Consider the following 21,651-nt stretch of genomic DNA (forward strand, 5'->3'; position numbering starts at 1 on the left):
AAGAAAGACTCCTGAGGGCAGGGCAGTTGCTTTTCCCCAGGCTGATGCCACTCATAGGGGACTGCTCCACCCAAGAGAGATGGCAACTGTAGTATTAGAGGATGACTCCACACAGGGGTTCTGGTGACTGTCCCTCGGCCATCAACTTTACACTTTTCTTATGCAACTCTAGTCCTCTCAGCCCTCCCCACTGGAGCTCAGGTAAGTGGCTATGAATGAGACTTTTTGCACTGGCCCTTTATGACAGAACTTGCATCTCCTAGAGCTCTGTCTCTTTCTCACAGGCAGAAACCTCAGCTCTTTTCACTGCCAGATGCTGTATGGGTGCCTTTTCTAGGCTCTGGGGCTCCAGGCTGGGGTGCCGGCCTGGAACTTAGGATACACACCTCTCAGGGCAAACGTCCCCTCAGTGAGAGCACCTCTGGACCTTCCACCACTCACTCTGGGAGCGGGGCAGCCCTTGCCACATCTCCGCCCTTCCTACCAGTCTTTGTGTGGCTTCTTCTATGATCCTAGGTTATAGACTCCTCTTCGTTTAGTCCAAAGTTGGTTTTTCAAGATGATTCTTAAATTAAGTTGTAATCCAGTTTGGTACTGGGAAGTGGCAGTTGGAACATCCATCTACTTCATCTCCATCTTGGAATCCCCCTCAAAGAATCTGATGACTTTTGATTTGCATCTTCTTCCTTGGAATTATGGTAGTACTCCATAGGAAAATTAGTCGTTTTAAGTCATGAAGTCAGAAGAAAGTAATTGAGTATATGGGTATAGAACTTCCCCCCAAATATGTCTTTTTTGTGTGTGTGACAGAGACAGAGTGAGTCAGAGAGAGGGATAGTGACAGACAAACAGGAAGGGAGAGAGATGAGAAGCATCAGTTCTTCGTTGCAGCACCTTAGTTGTTCACTGATTGCTTTCTCATATGTGCCTTGACTGGGGAGCTACAGCAGACCGAGTACCCCTTTGCTCAAGCTGGTGAGCCTTGCTCAAACCAGATGAGCCCGTGCTCAAGTTGGCGACCTCAGGGTCTCGAACCTGGGTCCTCCACATCCCAGTCTGACACTCTATCCACTGCGCCACTGCCTGGTCAGGCCCAAATTTGTCTTTATTCACATATCACTTGCATGAAATTATGGGACAGAATGATTCTTAACAGTTTCTAGTAAGCAAGAGTTATTACATAAGTGTCCTGTATTAACTCACTAAAACCAAAGACCTATAAAATAATATTTTTCTTTATTTAATGCATGTATCATCTAAATGTTTTTCAACTTTTTTTTCATTATCACATCCTAAAGGGCCTTTAATGCCCTGCATGTCTTTAGTTACCACAGATATACTGTATTTATACAGTGACCACAAGCCATTATAATATCTAAGGTTATTTTTACCCCCAGAACCAGTTTACACTCCTTTTGGGGTGATGCTACCCCATTGAGAATGCATGGTGTGTGTGTGTGTGTGTGTTTGAGGAGGAAGAGAAAAGGCTTTGCTATGCATATATAGTTACTTCATTTTCATGGGACTCAGAAGAGGTCAGTGTTTTAGGCTATCTGGAAGGGAACATCAGGTTTAATAATTGTTATATTAGTAATAATAACTTCATCGCTCTATTATCAAACTTTAAACATATTTCCTTGGGGGCCTAAGTTACCTAGAATATTCTGGGTACTGTGTTTTTACTCTTAGAATGTTGATAAATATAACAAGGGCACAACAGGGGGTTTAGATGTTGACAGTGACATCTCATGGGTAGAGACTTGGGATGCTGCTAAACCTCTTGTAATACACAGGACAGTTTCTTCTGCCCACCTACATAATAATTATCTGGTCCAAAATGTAAGCCCTACTAAGCTCGAAAAACCCTGCTCTATCCTAATGATTCTCCTTTCTAGGTACTATCTTTAGAAAATAATCCAAAATACAAAAGCAGTTTTACATATGCATAAAGATACTCACTGAAGCATTAACTTTAATTTTTTTCTTTATAAAGTTTGTTCTTTTAGAAGACATGAATATAAACAAAATATATAATTACCCACCGTTCCCTTCACAAGTAATGTTTTTCTAATTTTGGTTATGTGTGTTTTTTAAAGGGGACATGTATCACTAATGTACAATATATAATTATGAAGTATGATAAACAAACTTAATTCTTTGAGACTTAGGAGGACATTTGATTGACCTTGTCAGGACTTCATCAATTTCAGAACACCAAAGAATTGGAAACTAGTTTAGAGATAATTAACTCACTCATTTTAGGAATTCTTTAAACAAAACTCTCTTTGAACTTTTTTTGCCCAGTCCTTTACTTAAATCTCTTACTCTGAACTACTCCTCTCTGCCCCCACTTGGTTCTGAATTACTGTTCTTGAATAATGCCTCTTATACCACTATAGACTAAAAAAGTACAGGTAGTTTTTCAATGAAGTTAACTTCTAGTTCTGTGTACTGTAAAGGTAAACCATAGCCCAGGGGTCCCCAAACTACGGCCCGCAGGCCACATGCGGCCCCCTGAGGCCATTTATCCGGCCCCCACCGCACTTCTGGAAGGGGCACCTGTTTCATTGGTGGTCAGTGAGAGGAGCATAGTTCCCATTGAAATACTGGTCAGTTTGTTGATTTAAATTTACTTGTTCTTTATTTTAAATATTGTATTTGTTCCCATTTTGTTTTTTTACTTAAAAATAAGATATGTGCAGTGTGCATGGGGATTTGTTCATAGTTTTTTTTATACTCTGGCCCTCCAACAGTCTGAAGGACAGAGAACTGGCCCCCTATGTAAAAAGTTTGAGGACCCCTGCCATAGCCCCATCCTTGGGGATATTCTTTTATTCTTTACTATGATTTAATATAGAAGATCAATAGTAAACAATTGGAAGCAATCATAATGTCTATCAGTAGAGTATGGACAAATGGATTTGACATTCTTCATACAATGGAATACTGTACAACAGTTAAAATTAATGAACTAATCTATATGTATCATAAATAAACCTCTAAAGCATAATTTAAATGAAAACAAGGCATAGCCAATTCAGAGTATGATAACATTGAAATAAATGTTAATATCACATGAAATATTGTACTGTTTATAGGTAGATATATATAGATAACATAAAACCGTATATGGCAAGAATAGTAGTACAAACCTCAAGATAGTAGTGACATATGATGATAAGAAGGGAATTAGATCAAGGACCAGTACAAAGGATCATCAGCAATGTAAGTACCGTTTTATTTCTTAGAAGGAAAAAAATACCTCAAATAAGACAATATGCAAATTGGTTGAATTTAAGCATGAGTACATTGAGTGTTTTTTTGTGGGTTTTTTTTTGTTTTTTTGTGGGTTTTTTTGTATTTTTCTGAAGCTGGAAACGGGGACAGTCAGACAGATTCCCGCATGCGCCCGACCGGGATCCACCCGGCATGCCCACCAGGGGCGACGCTCTGCCCACCAGGGGGCGATGCTCTGCCCCTCCGGGACGTCGCTCTGTTGAGACCAGAGCCACTCTAGCGCCTGGGGCAGAGGCCAAGGAACCATCCCCAGCGCCTGGGCCATCCCCTGCTCCAATGGAGCCTTGGCTGCGGGAGGGGAAGAGAGAGACAGAGAGGAAGGGGGGGTGGAGAAGCAAATGGGCGCTTCTCCTATGTGCCCTGGCCGGGAATCAAACCTGGGTACCCTGCACGCCAGGCCGATACTCTACCGCTGAGCCAACCAGCCAGGGCCGAGTGTTTTTTATCTTATTCTCTTTTTCTTTGTTTTTGAAATATTGTAAGATTACATGTTCTAAAAGTAAATGTAGCCTGACCCGGCGGTGGTGCAGTGGATAGAGCATCGGACAGAGATGCGGAGGACTCAGGTTCAAGACCCCGAGGTCGCCAGCTTGAGTGTGGGCTCATCTGGTTTGAACAAAGCTCACCAGCTTGGACCCAAGGTCACTGGCTTAAGCAAGCGGTTATTCGGTCTGCTGTAGCCCCCCGGTCAAGGCACATATGAGAAAGCAATCAGTGAACAACTAAAGTACCACAACGAAAAACTGATGATTGATGTTTCTCATCTCTCTTCGTTCCTGTCTGTCTGTCCCTATCTATCCATCTCTGACTCTCTCTCTGTCTCTGTAAGTGTAAAAAAAAAAAAAAAAAAAAGTAAATGTACTTTTGAAATTTGTTCATGTTTGAACTAAGGTCAAAAACAGTAATGAATGATTTCCTTATAAAGACAAGTAGTTAACTACCTCAAGTAAAATTATTTCCAAGGGCTTTCCTCTTGTTTTTGGAATGTTGAGTACTTTCTGAAAGTATTTAGGGTCTATTGAATGTTAAGAAAGGTGAATGGTTCTTCAAACTACTCAAGCAATGATTGGGGTGATTATGATTTACAGTTCTATAAGATGACAAGTTTATAATTTTCCCCCTTTAACTTAACATGGAAAAACAAATATGTTTAAGAAGAAACTATTTGCATTAATATTTAAAAATCAATTTATTTCTCATGAAGAAGTCAATGTGGTCTTTCTCATCCTCTTGATGATGATATATAATATTATGCCAGTTTCACAGATAACAGCCATTGCAAGGTATTTTCTTTTAGAAGAACTATTTATTTGAAACCAGTAACTTGTATTTGCATTCAGAATTTTTTAATAAAGTTTTTTTCCTCTGAGAATTGAGACATCTGGCCTTTAAGTTATTAAAGGGTGCCATACAACAATGTTCTATCAAAAAGATATTAAACACAGTTGTTTCTTGTATGATAAGTGGCACTATTGTCGTAAGAATAATCAAGCATATTTTTCTCTAGCTAGTGCCAAAATCCATCTTATTATCAAAGAGAACTTTCATGAGCAGATTGATGATTACTTACCCTAATAGAAGGATTTTTACTTGATTTTTTTGGTCATTGTCTTCTGACCAAGTTTGACTAAATCATATAAATGTTTAGTGGGTACTCTACCAGATTATATTAAACAAAAATTATTTTATTTTATTTTATTTATTTTTTATTTTTTTACAGAGACAGAGAGGGATAGGCAAGGACAGACAGACAGGAACGGAGAGATGAGAAGCATCAATCATTAGTTTTTTGTTGCGACACCTTAGTTGTTCATTGATTGCTTTCTCATATGTGCCTTGACCGCAGGCCTTCAGCAGACTGAGTGACCCCTTGCTGGAGCCAGCGACCTTGGGCTCAAGCTGATGAGCTTTTGCTCAAACCAGATGAGCCCGTGCTCAAGCTGGCGACCTCAGGGTTTCGAACCTGGGTCTTCCGCATCCCAGTTCGACGCTCTATCCACTGCGCCACTGCCCGGTCAGGCAACAAAAATTATTTTAGATTTCAGGGCCATGTTGCTAAGGCATAGTTTATAGGAGATACTGACCATTGGTCATTAACTTGCAACTAGATTGTTAGACATTTTTTCTAAGTAAGGGAAAAAATGTGTAAAACCATCATGTAGTGAAGATATTTAAATTCCTGTGATGGAGTCAATGTTTTGAGTGTTAAATATTTTTTAAAAGAATGGTGTCTAGTGTTACCAAATTTAGATATGGTAAATAGAACATACTGTCATTTTTCTAAAATCAGAATTTAGTAAATTATTACTGTCGATCATGTATCAAAGTTTAGACTTGAAAGCAAAGAGACTCTGGCTTAGAATGCAGTCTGCATAGCAACCAACTTGTTGTCTACTGTTTTGCTACTGAATGCATGTACTCATGGCTTATAAGTGTGTCTGCAGCCAGCCGGTCTCAACCAGACAATACTTCATTCACCTAATTTCCAGACTAGTAAGCAAAGGCATCAGCTCATTGTTTTTAATCATGAGGAAATTGATTTGTAAACTTCAAGTAGTAACACACTGATCTCAATGGCCCCTGAACTATGAGAAATTGCCTTCTAATTCAGGAATGTGAAATCCTTGAAAATCAGAACTGCTTCACTTAATGTTTTTTTTCTCCTTAAAAAGTCTTGCAAGAGTCCCTGCCTGGTAGCTCATTTGGGCAGAGCATATTCTGGACATCCCATGGGTGTGGACTCAATCCACCGTCAGGGCGCATACAAGAAGCAGCCACTGAATGCATAAATAAGTGGAAAAACGAGTTGATATCTCTCTCTCTCTCTCTCTCTCTCTCTCTCAATAAAAAAAAAACTAAAAAAAACTTTTTAAGTATATTGTTTGAGAAACATGGCCTCTAAAATCATAGGAAACATAATAACTCTTAGAAAAAAATGTTAAAATCTAAAAATACTTTTAGAATTATTATCTGAAAACAAAAATTTAGGAAGTTTGATTTATGTTCGAACTTTTCTACCTTGATCCTCATGTGATTATTTTCTCTCTTAGAAAACAACAGTTCTGTTGGCATGTAAAGCTCCAGTTTCCTCAGAGTCAAGCTGTGTACATAGAAAAAAGGTATAGTATCACCACTGTCTATTAAGAACTTACTTGTTTTAATTATGTCTCTGTATTTAAAATAAATTGTTAACTTAAATGTGCTATCAAGAAATATATGTCAGTAAAATAGATAACTAAGTTGTGGTGTATTGATATACAATGAAATGCTAAACGCCACTGAAAATGAATGACATTCTACACACATCAACATGGATGAATCCTAGAAATAATGTTTAGTAAGAAAAGCACGTTAAGGAAGAGTGTGCATAGAGTTTGTAAATATAAAAAAGAAAACCCCAAAATGTATACTTTTGGGTGATATCTACAGAGATGGTAGAACTTTAAGGGAAATGATTAGCACAGAATTCATGATTATGTTTTACTTCAGCATAGAGAGCAGGATTACAGAGAGAGATGCAGGGAGTATTAAGAGAGCTAAAAACTCTATATCTTAAGTTGGGTGGTTATGTAAGAAGTGAGAAAATGACCCATACTTCTACTATGCAGAGATTAGTACTATTAGAAATGCATTTTTTGGACGTATATATATATACTCATAATTGGAATTTACATAATTTTTTTCATCATTTTCTATATTATGAATATTTTCAAGTATCATTTAAAAGTTTTAATAGTTGTGGACTAATTGATTCCTTGGACTATGAAAATTTTAAAGCTGCTTTTTAAATAATATAATTAACATATATTCACACTATATATGGTGCCCTTCCTTGTCATTGTGATATAGATTTTAGTGAAAAATTTTAGACAGGGAAAGGACTTAAATTTTACAGATAGAGCTATATAGCACAATTGTATATATAGTATATATAAATTAAGGAAAATTGCTAGTTCAGAACAGTGTCTTAATTTTGTTTCTACAGCTTTACAGTTTAAGTAAAACAATATGCACACATATAGAAAAGTTGGGAAACCTAAAATACTCTGTTTCCGAGGAAAATAGTATCAAGTTTTTAACCTGGTCTTATGATTTAAAATGAATAAACTTGAACATCCACTGAAGTTAGCATCATTTGAAACGTTTTTTTTCCAGATTTTTTATTTCTACAACTTTCAAATGTATTTCATCCTGACTTCTTTCTTTTCATCTTTGAGCACAGGTTTGTGTTAAAAGAGGCTTCATGTTTTTATAATCAATTTATAGGAGCTTCTCAAAATAATTATTTAAAGACTTTGTTAAGTGTGTCCAAAAAGTCTTTTTGAGATATTTTTCTAAGTAATTTTTGCTTAACAAGCCATTATATTTTGCCAAGAGTAAAATAAAAGGTCTGTGTTCAGTCACTTAAACAAAAATACCACAAGATTTAGTAATTCTAAGTTAACACCTTTAATAGAAAATTATAAATATTGTTTTGTTTTTGTTTTTTGTTCTGAAGAGTACCAGATGATAAAACTATTCATGAAATTTTAAGTCCTTACATTGACCCAGAGAAGTCTGATCCTGTAATTCGTCAAAGGTATGTTTTTAAAATCTTGTCACTTTCTGAAATTATTTAAGATGTTGAGATATTTGTTATATATACATAGCTATTATGGAAAGTCATGACTGTATTAGATTGTGGTGTGACAGTGCCATTCATTTACTTTCTGTCCCATTTCCTTGGTTTTTACTCATGGCTTTGTCAGTCAATAGATGATGCTTTTGGATAGTAATAACAGTAGTTTATACTTACTCTTTACTGTTCCAGACACCCTTTGAAGCAGATAATAATAAATGAAACAGATAATAATAATTCATTTAATTCTCACAGTAACTCATTAAGGTAGATTACTAGTATTATACCCATTTCACAGAAGGGGAAACGGAGCCATAAAGAGGCTAAATGACTTCATATAGCTAATAAGCATGGGATTCAGACCTAGGCAGGCTGCAGTCCGTGTCTTCACTCTTAACCCTTAAACTTCAAATGCCTTTCAAATTGAACCAAAAACTGAAACTTAGCAGTTTCCAAGTAACTGTTACAGACAGGAAATCCTGTTTCAGCCAAGTTTTCATAAAACTAAGATATACTCTGTCTCCTGTTCAGAAATACAGCATGAACAAAAGTAATTAACATAGCATTGCGGAAAGAGTCAGTAATGAATGTCTAGGTTAGAATAGCCAACTTTGTTTCTTACTAGCTATGTGATCAGGAGCAAGTTACTTAATTTATGGACCTTAATTTTTTTCATTATTATTTCTAGTAAGACTGATAATAATTAGTAAATAGGGTTGTTATGAAGATTAAAAAATGGCTATGTAGGCCCTGGCCGGTTGGCTCAGCAGTAGAGCGTCAGCCTGGCGTGCTGGGGACCTGGGTTCGATTCCCAGCCAGGGCACATAGGAGAAGCGCCCATTTGCTTCTCCACCCCCCCGCCTCCTTCCTCTCTGTCTCTCTCTTCCCCTCCTGCAGCCAAGGCTCCATTGGAGCAAAGATGGCCCGGGCGCTGGGGATGACTCCTTGGCCTCTGCCCCAGGCACTAGAGTGGCTCTGGTTGCAACAGAGCGACGCCCCGGAGGGACAGAGCATCGCCCCCTGGTGGGCAGAGTGTTGCCCCTGGTGGGTGTGCCGGGTGGATCCCGGTCGGGCGCATGCGGGAGTCTGTCTGTCTCTCCCCGTTTCCAGCTTAACTAAAAAAAAAAAAAAAAAAAATGGCTATGTAAAGTTCCTAGTATAGAGCCTAGTAGGCAGTGCTTTAGAAAGGAAACTATTATTAGAGTATGGTACCTACTTGGGATATGAATGCTTGGTTTGGTTTCAGAGTAATCTGGTGTTTCAAATTTATACTGAGTAGATTCTAAAATGCCTGACTCAGTTCTAGTTAAATCCCATCATCTACTTTTGGGAGTTCCCAGACTGAATCAGACCCATGTCACATATACAGTGTCTTGGGGCAGTGTAATAGTTGACTTTCATTCTCATTACTGATTGTCAGGTTGTTTTTACAGGTTATGTATTTGTCAGTAAAACAAAATACCTGCCAACAAATTGCATGCATTAAAAATATAGCCTGACCAGGTGGTGGCGCAGTGGATAAAGCGTTGGACTGGGATGCTGAGGACCCAGGTTCGAGACCCCGAGGTTGCCAGTTTGAGCGCAGGTTCATCTGGCTTGAGCAAAATAAAAAATGCTTACCAGCTTAGACCCAAGGTCGCTGGCTCAAGCAAGGGGTTACTCGGTCTGCTGAAGGCCCGTGGTCAAGGCATATTATGAGAAAGCAATCAATGAACAACTATGGTGTCACAACGAAAAACTGATGATTGATGCTTCTCATCTCTCTCCGTTCCTGTCTGTCTGTCCCTATCTATCCCTCTCTCTGACTCTCTCTCTCTCTCTGTCCCTGTAAAGAAAATAAATAAATAAACTTACTTAAAAATATAAATAGCAAGATGTCTTAATTTAAGTTATTTAACTGTACTATAAGAAGGTATTTTAATTTAGATTTGTGATTAGAAAATATCTAACTTTTTTTCTATGCTTATATAAATAAATTTTAAGTATTGTTAGGTACTCATAAATGGTCAAACATGAACACTATTTCAAAATATATTAAAAGTAAATTTTGTTTTTTCAGTGTGCCATTTTTATTTCAGGTTGAAAGCCTACATTCGCTGTCAGACTGGGGTCCAAATTTTAATGAAGGTTGAAAATATGCAGCAAAATTTAGTAAGGTAAAATTTCTTCCCTCCCCATTTCCTTAAATATTTTATAGTTCTGCAGTATAATTAAGTAGTTTGATTAGTGTAAGTAGTTAGCTATTTATTATAATACTAGTTATCTAGCTATTAATAAGGCCTCGGCTTTAGAAAATGACTTTCAAACTAAAATTTGAAAATAATCGCCCTTATAGGATAAATTTGGTTGAAAAATCATCCAGGTTGAAATATTTTAAAATAAAATCATGTGCATCTAAATGATTTCTAAGTTGCATTTTAACTTATTTTAAGAAATATTCTCTCCAAAAGAATTCCAGCTCAGAGTTCCAGTGTTCAACTTGTTTTTGGAAATACAGAAATTTTTGTGACCAACTGACCATTGCATATATTGCAGTGGAAAGAACACTGCATAGAAATGTGAAGGGAGACAGGTTCTAACAAACCGAGGATTTGATAAAATTCTCAATGTCACTGGGCTCTGTCTGTTCTCTTTAAGTGAAATGAAGTAGAATACACATAGAATGACCTCTGAGAGTTCCTGCAAAGTCTGCTTAAGTGTAGGTTATGTGTCAGCATATTGAATTGTTTCCATTGTTTCATTAACAAAACTACTAGATCCAATTAAGGCTAGATCTGGTTGGTCTTACCTATAATTTGATTTGCTAATATGCCTTAAGAGTTGTGAGAATCCAAACTGTGAAAGCAGAGCTGCATTTGAATCCTAGCTGTACCTGCTACCATTTATGTTAACAAGTGAGTTATATAACCTCACTTGCTTTGATTTTCTCATGTCTAACATGAGGATGATAATAATAATTATAAGATTGTCATAAGAGATTAAGAAACGGCATTTAGCACATGATAAATGCATGCTTTTATAACTACTATATCACTACTACTACTACTACTACTACAGATAAATAGATTCTTACTAAAGGTCTACTTGGAAGATTATAAGATTTGTATAACTAAGGATGGATCTAAACACAAAATTTTGACCACTTTTCTTACCAACATATCTCAAAAACTCCTAGCTTTATATCATTGATCATAGTTTATTGCTGAAAAATTCAAGTTTTCAGCCCTGGCTAGTTAGCTCAGTGGTAGACTGGCAGCCCGGCTTGTGGAAGTCCCAGGTTCAATTTCTAGTCAGAGCACACAGGAGAAGTGACCATCTGCTTCTCAACCCCTCCCCTTTCTCTCTCTCTCTCTCTCTCCCTTCCTCCCACAGTCCTGGCTCATTCGAACAAGTTGGCCCTGGGTGCTGAGAATGGCTCCATGGCCTCGCCTCAGGTGCTGGAATGGCTCGGTTGCCAAGAAATGGAGCAACAGCCCCAGATAGGCAGAGCATCACCCCCTAGTGAGCTTGTTGGGTGGATCCTGGACAGGGCACATGTGGGAGTCTCTCTCTGCCTCCTTACCTCTCACTTAATTATAATTTTTAAAAAAAGAAAAGAAAAATTCAAGTTTTCTATCACATAGTCGTTTCCCTAGACCAGTGGTCGGCAAACTCATTAGTCAACAGAGCAAAATATCAACAGTACAACAATTGAAATTTATTTTGAGAGCCAAATTTTTTAAACTTAAACTATATAGGTAGATACATTCCTTATCGAGGTAGTGCCCGCACGTGATATTTTGTAGAAGAGCCACACTCAAGGGGCCAAAGAGCCGCATGTGGCTCACAAACCTTACTTTACTGACCAGGGCCCTAGACTTATTACTTCAATATATTTACATGTAGTTCATGCTTTATCTCCATTTCTTCCCCTAAAGGATTTGGGGTCTCAAAAGAGGATAGAAAGTTCTCTACTTTCTGCAAAGATAGTTATCCAGAGTTATACTATCCTTGTTAACCAAAATCAGTTATTTCTGAAATCAGTAATCCCTTATATAATTAATGAGAAATACTGATATAAAAGGTGCATTTTTTTCAGTTTTGTTTAGCAAAATCCTAAAGTGAATTCCATAGAATTCATGTTTAAACAAAATAATTTGCATTGTTCCCTTAGAATTTAATTTACCTATGGTCAATCATTGATTATTTTTTTCTTCTTTTATTATGTTTCCTCTTCCAAATTTAATTTCTTTCTTAACATATTTTATCTTGCTAGTTTATGTAAATGTTACTCATTTTTCAAACTGTTGTGCATACTTGATGAGTATATCATGGCTTTAGTCTCATAAGCCTGCTAACAGAACACTTGTCTGAGGGTTTTTATGAAAGGTGGAATTGCTTTTTGGATAATTGTCTCATCTCAACTCTAGGCTGTAGAACTAATGTATGTTTTCCCAGTCTTCTGACAACCTGGTAACACGTCCAGCCATTCTAACAGTTCAGCACCAATCCGAGCATTTACCAACTCCTTTGCTGGTGTGAGGACAATATATAAATGATTCCAGAAGGAATAGGAGGGAGACAATATAAGCACTATCCATCTCAGTTCAGGAAATTCTTATTCTTAAATGCAATAGGAAAATAAAATATATTGCCTCCTCATTTCCTTTGCGTGTATTTGACCTTGAAAATTATAAATAGTGGTCACTGGGTAGTGTTGTAATGGCTGTGTAAATGGAATTATTTATTTTATTTTTTAAGTTAATATGTACTTGAAACACCAGGTTGCTTTTATACTATTAAATAAAAATATCTATTTTGGGTATCAACTTGACCACATTCACCTTTTTTTTACCTACTCAGTGATATACTTAAGCTTCTTTACCAAAATTAAGGAAAGTAACCTATATCATTTAGTACAACTGGTAAGAACAAAAGGTATCTTGTATTTTTGTTTTTTGGTATAGTTTGGTTTTTGTTTCTGTTTTTACTTCCTCCATTACCTGAAAGGGAATGTTTATTGTATTTCCATTTTAAGTTAAGGCAAATTGGGCTGTGGCCAGTGAAGAAATGTGCCAACTCACTAAACCAGTTAAACTTGAATATTTGGCAAAAATATTCTCTTCTTCCAAAATTTGAGGAAACCAAAATTGTATATGATAAAAGATAAATATAAGATACTTAGTATTTTAAAGTTTATACTATAGGACAGATTGCTTGCACCCAGAAACCATTCATTTTTAACTTGGAAATATGTATTATAAAGTCCTGAAGAGGCAATGAGGACAGAGCTTTCAGCTTGTCCTATTAGACCAGGGTTTTCTAGGGGTGTGGCAGAATGTGTGACATGATCCAGGTGGACTGGTTAGGAAAATCGTTTTATATAGCTGCATAGGAAGAAGTCAGAATATATAGAGACCAAAACAGAGGAGATGCTAGTAGATTGGTATGGTTTATCTTAAGAGTCAAAGGGGGTAAACCTGAACCCAGAGAAAGGTCAAAGAAATGAACTGAAATGAAGGTCAGATGACCTGATTCTAAGCATTCAGCTTTTCTGTACTTCATTTTTCTTAAGATCCTTTACTTTTTTTTACTTTATAACTTTCCTTCTCTGGGAACCCAGGGATGACCAAAGTTGGGCCTTGGGTTAATCTTTATCCCCAAAAAGGAGGAAATGATAGATTAATAAAGTAAAAGGTGAATGGTGTTAACTTGAAGGAATACCTAGAATAGGCTGTTTTGATACTAAACCTGAACCAGATTGAGTAACATGAGAAGTGCTTTAACTTTACCTTATTATCTATCTATGTAGAATACTTTCCTTCAGATTTCCCCATTTCAGTTGTTTGCTTGAACTCAATGTGACATAAGAAAATACCACCAAAGAAAAAGAAGTAGATGGTTACAGCCTAGGTCCAGGAATTTGAGATTTAAAAATTCCTACGTTATTTAACTTTGAGTAGCAATGACATCACTTTAAGGTAATAATAATGACAGAAACTCCTATTTAGGTAGCTACTAAGATGGACCTAAGTTGGGATAAGATTTATCCTTATGTTTTCAATTAAGTCAGCCTCAAGATACAGTTACTCTAATTTCTTTCTTTTTTTTTTTTTTTTTTATTAAGTAAGAGACAGGCTTCTGCATGTGCCCCAACTGGTATCCACTCTTCAAGCCCCTTACAGGGCGATGCTCTGCCCATCTGGGCAACTGCTCCATTGCTCAGCAACCAAGCTACAATATTTCAGCACCTGAGGTGAGGCCATAGAGTCATCCTCAGCACCCAGGGCCAACTTGCTCAAATCATTTGAGCCATGGCTGCAGGAGGGGGAGAGAGAGAGAGAAGGGGAAAGGAAGGGGTGGAGAAGCAGATGGTTTTTTCTCCTGTGTTCCTTGACTGGGAATCAAACCTGGGACTTCTACATGCTAGACCGACGCTCTACTGCTGAACCAACCACCCAGGGCCCCTAATTTCTATAAAACTCCCCAGTATTGTAAGTATTATCTAATCATGAATAATGAAATTAGATATTATGGAGATACATTAAGATAGAGATTTTATTTTTATTCAATATTTTTAAACCAGTGCTCTCTAGATAATACGTTCATAGATAGGATAGGATGAGCATTTACATTTGGTTGTATACTTAATTACAGTCATACCGTTTAAAGGAAAGAACATTCAGAGAACATCTAAGTAAAATTATTATAGGTTATAAAATGTTAGTTTTCTAATACAAGATAAGCATGCTAAGTAAAAAGATTTTATTATTTCCAGAAAAGTGCTTTAAAGGCAAAAGCAAGTAGTTTCCTTGTGGCTGTTTGATTTTAAATGTATCCTACGATTTAGAACATTTCAGTAACTACACAAGGAGGGGTTTTTTTTAAACCAAATACTTGATGTTGCCAATTTCCACTGGTTGTGTTTTCCATATTTTGAGGGTTTATAACAATTGTCTAATGATATACCTAATAAGTTAGAGTAATATTAAATGTTTCCCAGGATTTAGCTTTGCCATACACAACTTTTATTTTTAGATTTAGGTGATGATAAACATATGTTTAACACTAAGAAATTTGCTGTTGATCTATTTGGGAGTTTTCTTTCCAGAATATACAGGTTTTGAATTTGTGTCTTATAAAAGCTAATATGGCTTTTTAAGTAAAATCTTTTATTCATTCACCAAACACTTAGTGAGTATCTACTATAGTGCAGATACTGTTCTAGACAGTAGGGTGATACCAGTAAGGAAAACCATTCCTGCCTCTGTGGAGCTTACATTCCAGGGGGAGGAGAATTCATGTAAGATGCCTGTGTTAGTAAGACCAGACTTGCCCTTCCTACCAGCTTTCTACACTCAGAATGTAAATGAATGGTTTTGAAGCAGAAAATCCTACATTGGTCGTGCCCGGCATTATCCAGCAACCATGTGCTGCTGCTCACTGCAGTTATTTACTGAAGAGTTTAGATTCTCTCAGCTTTGCTGTTGTCCGTGCAGTTGTAATTTCCCAAGTCTATTAAGTTTGGGTCTTTATTATATTTTTATTTACTAATGGAACAGTTTATTTTCATAAAGAAGTTCTGATGCATTTTCTACTCTTTATGTTTACTTTGCGGCTTTGACATATAAAATTTTGGTTTTCATAAATGCTTTGATATTACATAAAACTCTAGTTTTGACAAGTTTGTGGTTTAAGCTTTTGTGGAATAATTTTTTTCAAATTAGCTCAGAAACTATTAAGCACATTTAACTTTTTATATATATAAATGAAAATTGAAATTTATACAAGAACAAATAGGTTCTGTTATAGGAAAAACAGACATGAAGCCAAGGTGATTGAGATTTCTGTCATGTACCTATTTTCTGAGATGGACTTGTTTTCTGGATGACAGGTTTAAGGCATGTTGAGTTTCATGTAAAAGTGCCATCATTTTTGGAAACAGTATTTTCAGAAAGAATGGCCTTTTTTTTACTAACACTTTATTATTAGGATTCCTTCAGAGTGAAATTATATCATTCCAGTAAGAAATAGTAATATTATTTTTCCAGAATATATAATCTATGGAGAAGTAGGCCTTATTTTAAAGTTTCAAGCTAGACTTGGTAAACTTTTGGTCTACCAAGTACTAAGTTTATTAAATCACTGCTTCTCAAACCTAACCCAAATTATGCTATGTTTGAAATAACCTTTTTGCTTTTCTTCAAAAACCTGTATCAAAGCAGATTCTCTATAAAATCAAAATAATGTAATAATTTGATACAGACCTTAAAAAGTTACTAACCCTTTTTTTCTATCTGAAAGTGGGGATCAAGACAAATAATACTGCATGGTTGTGAAGAGTACTTAGAGGTAATTCCTATTAGCTCCTTAGCACAGTGCTTGGCACATAGCAAATCACTTTCAGTGACTGTTGAGAATTTAAAATCAAGTTGAGAGTTAAGGTATATTTTCCAAGTTACTAGAGAAAACTCATTTTATATTTCACATAATTAATTCCCTTAACCAATAATCAGAATAGTACATATTTGAATTGAGAGCATCAGTAAGTATCAATAAATTATAGGCTTATAATCTGCTAAGAATTGGCCTATCACATCCTTTTGGATCTGTTCTTCAGTTTGTCCACTCTGCTTATCTTACATAATAATTTGTAAGCAACTTATACATACTCTTCAGATGGAATAATGACTTGATTACTTGAAATTTCTAGGTGATTCAGATATTTCCTTTTAGCCAAAGAGCATTAACCTTCTCTCCAACCAGACCTCTCACTGTAATTTGCTATAAATACCAAAACTATATGAATTCTGTATGTATTCCTACATCCATGCTGTACTCAGTCTTTTAGACACCAAACATTCCTGACTCTTATTTTGTATACCGGGTGGGGCAGAAGTAGGTTTACAGTTTGTATGGAACATTATAGTACAAGAATAAACAGTGTTTCGTGTATTTACAACTCAATACCTACTTTTGCCCCACCTTGTATACACTTTGTTCCTAGAAAGCCAGCCTTCATCTTTTTACCTTCAGTGAATGTCTGATACTTCACCATTATATTCCCAGGGCTTGGAGCAGTGTGTGATAGATACATGGTAGATCTCAGTAAATATGTGTTGAGTAAAGAATAAACAAGCAAACAATTGAGTAAAGGAACTCAGCGGTCTACTTTCTAGTCCCAACTCTGCATCTCCTTGAGTGATTCTGAGTAAGATACTTAACTTCTCAGAGTTTAAGTACCCCTACCTGGAAGACAGTAAAGACTAGCATAGTTCTTGCTAACTCTAAAGTTAGCATAATTCTATTATGTAGTCAACTCATGAACTATATGACCTTTAAGCAAAAGCTTCTTTGAAAGACCTAATCATATTTTGAAAGTGACACTTCCCCAATAAAGATTGGAAGATATGAGTCTGTACTGATCAGAATTTTGCATTCGGTTTAGCACCAGAGGAGACATATTTTGTTAACAAAGGTTAGGCTAATTAAAATTCCCAATGTTAATTAAGAGAAACTCTGTGGAGGAAGAGGAATTGTAAGAACCAATTAAGTGAGGGAGAGCTAGGGTTAGCAAATGAACTGCCTAGGTATGGAAGGCACGGTGAGCCTGAAAGAACAGTGGCCGGTGGATAAGGAACAAGAGAGAGTGCTTACTGAGTATCTACTTAGCTTTAGATTTCTAGGGTGAATCTTGTCCCAGCGAGAATGTGGTAGTTTATTTGACTGGCACCACCAATAAACTGAGATTTATTTCTACGAACTACCATTACCTAACAGACTATCTATACATGGTAGACCTGAATACATAATTGGGGAATTAATTGATGAACAAATTGCAGACACTGTTTACTGCATTTTCACATGAAGTAGGTATTGTAAATCTACAAGATATGAATCTTAGGCTCTGAGAAGTTGACTTACCCAAAGAAACCATGTTACACTTACAAAGCTAGGGTTTGTACTCAGGTCTGTTTATCTACGGAGTTCAGGCTTTTTCTACTAACTAGTTTCATCATAAATCATGAACATAATTCCTGATAAGTATGTCATTTCCCTGTGAGAGGTACTAAATTCCTGTAGAGTTAGACTATTATTACTGATACTAGTTGGGCAAATTACATTTTAGAAACATTTTCACCTATTACAATGAACCTTTACAAGCTAACTGATGAATAGTTATCCTTTCCATCATTATACTGATGAGGAAAATTGAGTACCCTTCAGGAGTCACAGCTCATAGGAGCAGTGATTAGACTGGAAGCCAGGCCTTCTGGATCTAAAAGTAATTGACCTTACCAGTTAGGATAAGAAAAGACTGAACAAGTCGTATCTATCAATAGAACAAGTAAGAACCTTATAAAACCCTCTATAAGGGATGTTTTAAAATGCACAGCTTGTCGCTGTTTTACTGCATCCCAAAGCTTTCATATCATGGATAGATGAGGATCCTTTACCAGTGCAGTTCTGAACTGTTGAGCTTTCTGAATAAAGGCATACAATCTGCACTAACCAACTCATGACTAGTGCCACATGTCAAGCATGTATAGTCTGTTTCTACATGGATGCATTAAAGTCTCAAAGTAAATTACAGCAAACCACTAATACAATTACTGTATTTTGTGAATATGAAAACTAAAAGATTAGATAAAAAAAAACTTTATCTTGCCAAGATCTGTTTCTGATAGGAGAGGGGCAGTATGAGTTGCAAAAACTGTCACCCAGTATTATTTGGAGACATTTCAAATAATACCTTTTTCTTCTGAACAGAAGAGTTAAAACTGTCTGCCTCTGTAGTTAGTTTGATTTTATATACATACTAAATAGTTTGATTATATATCTTTATTTCTCCTATTTTGAGTCTTTATTAACAATGTGACTTCTTCATTTTTGTTTGGATTTTGAAAGCAGTTTGTTCTCTTTCTACTCTTAAAAGTAAATTTAGTATTTTTAAGATTGTGTTAGTTTAAAGGAATTTGATAAGTATGAATCTAAAACATTTAGTTTCTAGTTGATTCAGAAACTGTACTGAATTCACTAATGCCAGGGTGGAGCCATACTTTAACAACCTTTAGTTTCCAGATAACATGAACTGATTTATATTAGGTTTAATATTTTTAAACATCCAAAGATTCAGCTTTATACGTTTGGAATCAGTTAGTTGCACTTTTTTTTTAATGTTTATTTTATTGATTTTAGAGAGTGGATGGGAGAGAGTGAGAGAGAGACTGGAACATCCATATCTGTTCTTGTATATGCCCTAACATGGGATCGAACCATCCAACTCTGTGCTTGGGGGTGGTACTCTAATCAACCGAGCTATCCGGCCAGGGCAGTTAGTTGCATTTAACCTAGAAATCTTGACTGAGAAATAAGTATGACTATTAAGAATATTGGTTAAGAGCTACCTCTGGCAAACACATATCAAAACTTGTATTTTAAAGCTGGAGGGATCTTGGTATCTGCCTTATCCAGTGACCTTATTTTATGGTGAAAAAAAATCTGTAATCTAGGAACTATTATATTGTTAAAGTTGGAGAATATTCAAATTTAGTTTCAGTGTTTTTTAGGGGATCAAAGGGGAAATGATCTCTAAGGGATGTCAGTGATCAAATGGAAAATAAAGTGGCTAGTGACTTTTTTTTTATTCTCTGTGTCCTTTTGAGTTATGAGAAGTTTTGTTTTTTGGTTTTTGTTTTATCTTGCTAATAAAATGCAGAGAAAGAAGTTCAGGAGTATGACCAGTTTCTTTGAAAATAGTAACAGAGCCAAGATTAAAAGCATACCCTTAAGTATGGAGACAACTTCTGTTCATATAATATCAATCACTGTACCACCTGTTTAGCATACTGAGCCATGCTGCCCTTCTATGCTCCTGTGAAGCAGCCTGGAGCAGGGTCAGTGAGCAAGCCTGTGAGGGAAAGCAAGTGAAATTACAAAAGGAAATGTGTGAGAGGGTCCCCTAAGGGTAAAAGAAAAGACAAATGTTGGTATCTCAACTCTTCCAAACCTAAGTAGTTTGTCTTATGGTAGTAGAGCTATTCTACTAATGGGAACACCAGAGATTTTGAAAATTTCAAAAAGATATAACTGTCTCTTAGGATTCAGTGACTTAATGGCTTGCAAAAGAGCTGAAGCCTAAATGTTTTAGGCAATGCCACGCTGGACTGTACAATATGGTACAAGATAATAGAAACAAACATTCAAAGTACTTTTAGCCTCTTGGAAGTAAATGTGATACAAAATAATGGTTTGAAGGTCTTACCTAAAGTTGCAAGGCTATACATTTAAATGTAAAATGCATAGAATGGCAAATATGTATTTCAGTGTTTATATAACTATTGCTATTCTTTGTTATTAAATAAGTTTGATGACTTTGTCCTAAGTTTCTATAAGAATGTATTGTTATTTTAGGTAATACAAATGTAAAATAGTGTTCCTGCCTTAAGTTAACAATTTTCAACCCTTTTTATCTTATGGCACACATAAAGCTAATTACTAAAATTCTGTGGCACACCAAAAAATGCATTATTTTGCCAGTGTGACAAAAGATAGTAAAATTTTGATTTATACACACTGAGTGGCTATTATTGTGTTGGCTGTTGTCATTTTTCTATTTGACAATCTAAGGGTAAAGGGGTCAGTGGCCCTGATATTGTATGATTTAAAAATTCTTGGAGTAATACCAGTTGAAAATCGCTGTAGTAGACTAAGAATAGTCACCAGTAGTAGAAAAATCAAAGAAACTCAGAATTTCAGCTAAAAGATTATCTAATAACGTCTGACATCTTTTATTAATAGACCAGAAAGCTAAGGCCTAGAAGCTTACTGACCCACTCAATAGCAGTATTGCCTGATGGGTGGTGGCACAGTGGGTAGAGTCTCGACCTGGGACACTGAGGTCCCAGGTCCAAAATCCCGAAGTCGCCAGCTTGAGTGCGGGCTCATCAAGCTTGAGTACGGGGTTGCCAGCTTAAGCATGAAGTTGTCAACATGATTCCGTGGTCGCTGACTTGAACCCAAGGTCACTGGCTTGAGCAAGAGGTCACTGGCTTGGCTGAAGCCTCTTGATCAAGGCACATATGAAAAATAATCAGTGAACAACTAAAGTGACACAACTACTAGTTGATCTTCTCACCTCTCTCCCTTCCAGCCTCTCTCCCTTCCAGCCTCTCTCTCTCTCTCTCTCTATCTCTCTCTCTTGATAAAAATATATATGTATTTATATATTGCTGTGATTAGAAGTTGGCCACATTTTAGAGTAAACACTAAATAAAATCCATTGGTTCTAATCAAAACCATACAACAAACCAGATTTCCCTTGCACTTGAATAATATATTTTTTAAATTATTCATTATAAATTTTTATAAAAATTTGCATCCTAAATATTATATTTTGTGCAAGTGCCTGATTGGAACATAAAATAGGGACCAAATTAAAAAAAAAAAAAGCTTAGCAAGTGTAATCATTCTAGTTTTAGATTGAAATAATATATAACTTAAAACATGGTGATTTTTAAGTATCTCTAAATGTCTCTGGGCTAGGAACATATGTTATACTGTATTAGCAGTAATATTAGGCTCTAGATACCATGTGGCTTTTGAAGAATTTTTTTCTATTTTTTAATTGCTTCAGCTTTGAAAATCTACAGAAACCTAACAAATATTAATATTGTAAAAAAAAAAAATAAGAAAATACCCAAAACATTAAGTATACACTGAAAATTATCAAAAGTTGAAATAAGTAGAAAATATTT

The 21,651-nt window shown here is 36.1% G+C and overlaps 1 protein-coding gene across 1 annotated transcript in view; it reads left to right on the forward strand.

Annotated features, from left to right (window-relative positions):
• Nucleotides 1-21,651, forward strand: part of ZNHIT6 (zinc finger HIT-type containing 6) — a 94,550-nt gene that overhangs the window by 64,910 nt on the left and 7,989 nt on the right. Inside the window, exons 6-8 of the mRNA XM_066268759.1 lie at nt 6,348-6,416; nt 7,796-7,876; nt 9,994-10,071. Coding sequence (XP_066124856.1) covers nt 6,348-6,416; nt 7,796-7,876; nt 9,994-10,071 — 228 coding nt within the window. The remainder of the gene's footprint in view (nt 1-6,347; nt 6,417-7,795; nt 7,877-9,993; nt 10,072-21,651) is intronic.

Source organism: Saccopteryx bilineata, chromosome 3, assembly GCF_036850765.1.
Source record: "Saccopteryx bilineata isolate mSacBil1 chromosome 3, mSacBil1_pri_phased_curated, whole genome shotgun sequence".
NCBI lineage: Eukaryota > Metazoa > Chordata > Mammalia > Chiroptera > Emballonuridae > Saccopteryx > Saccopteryx bilineata.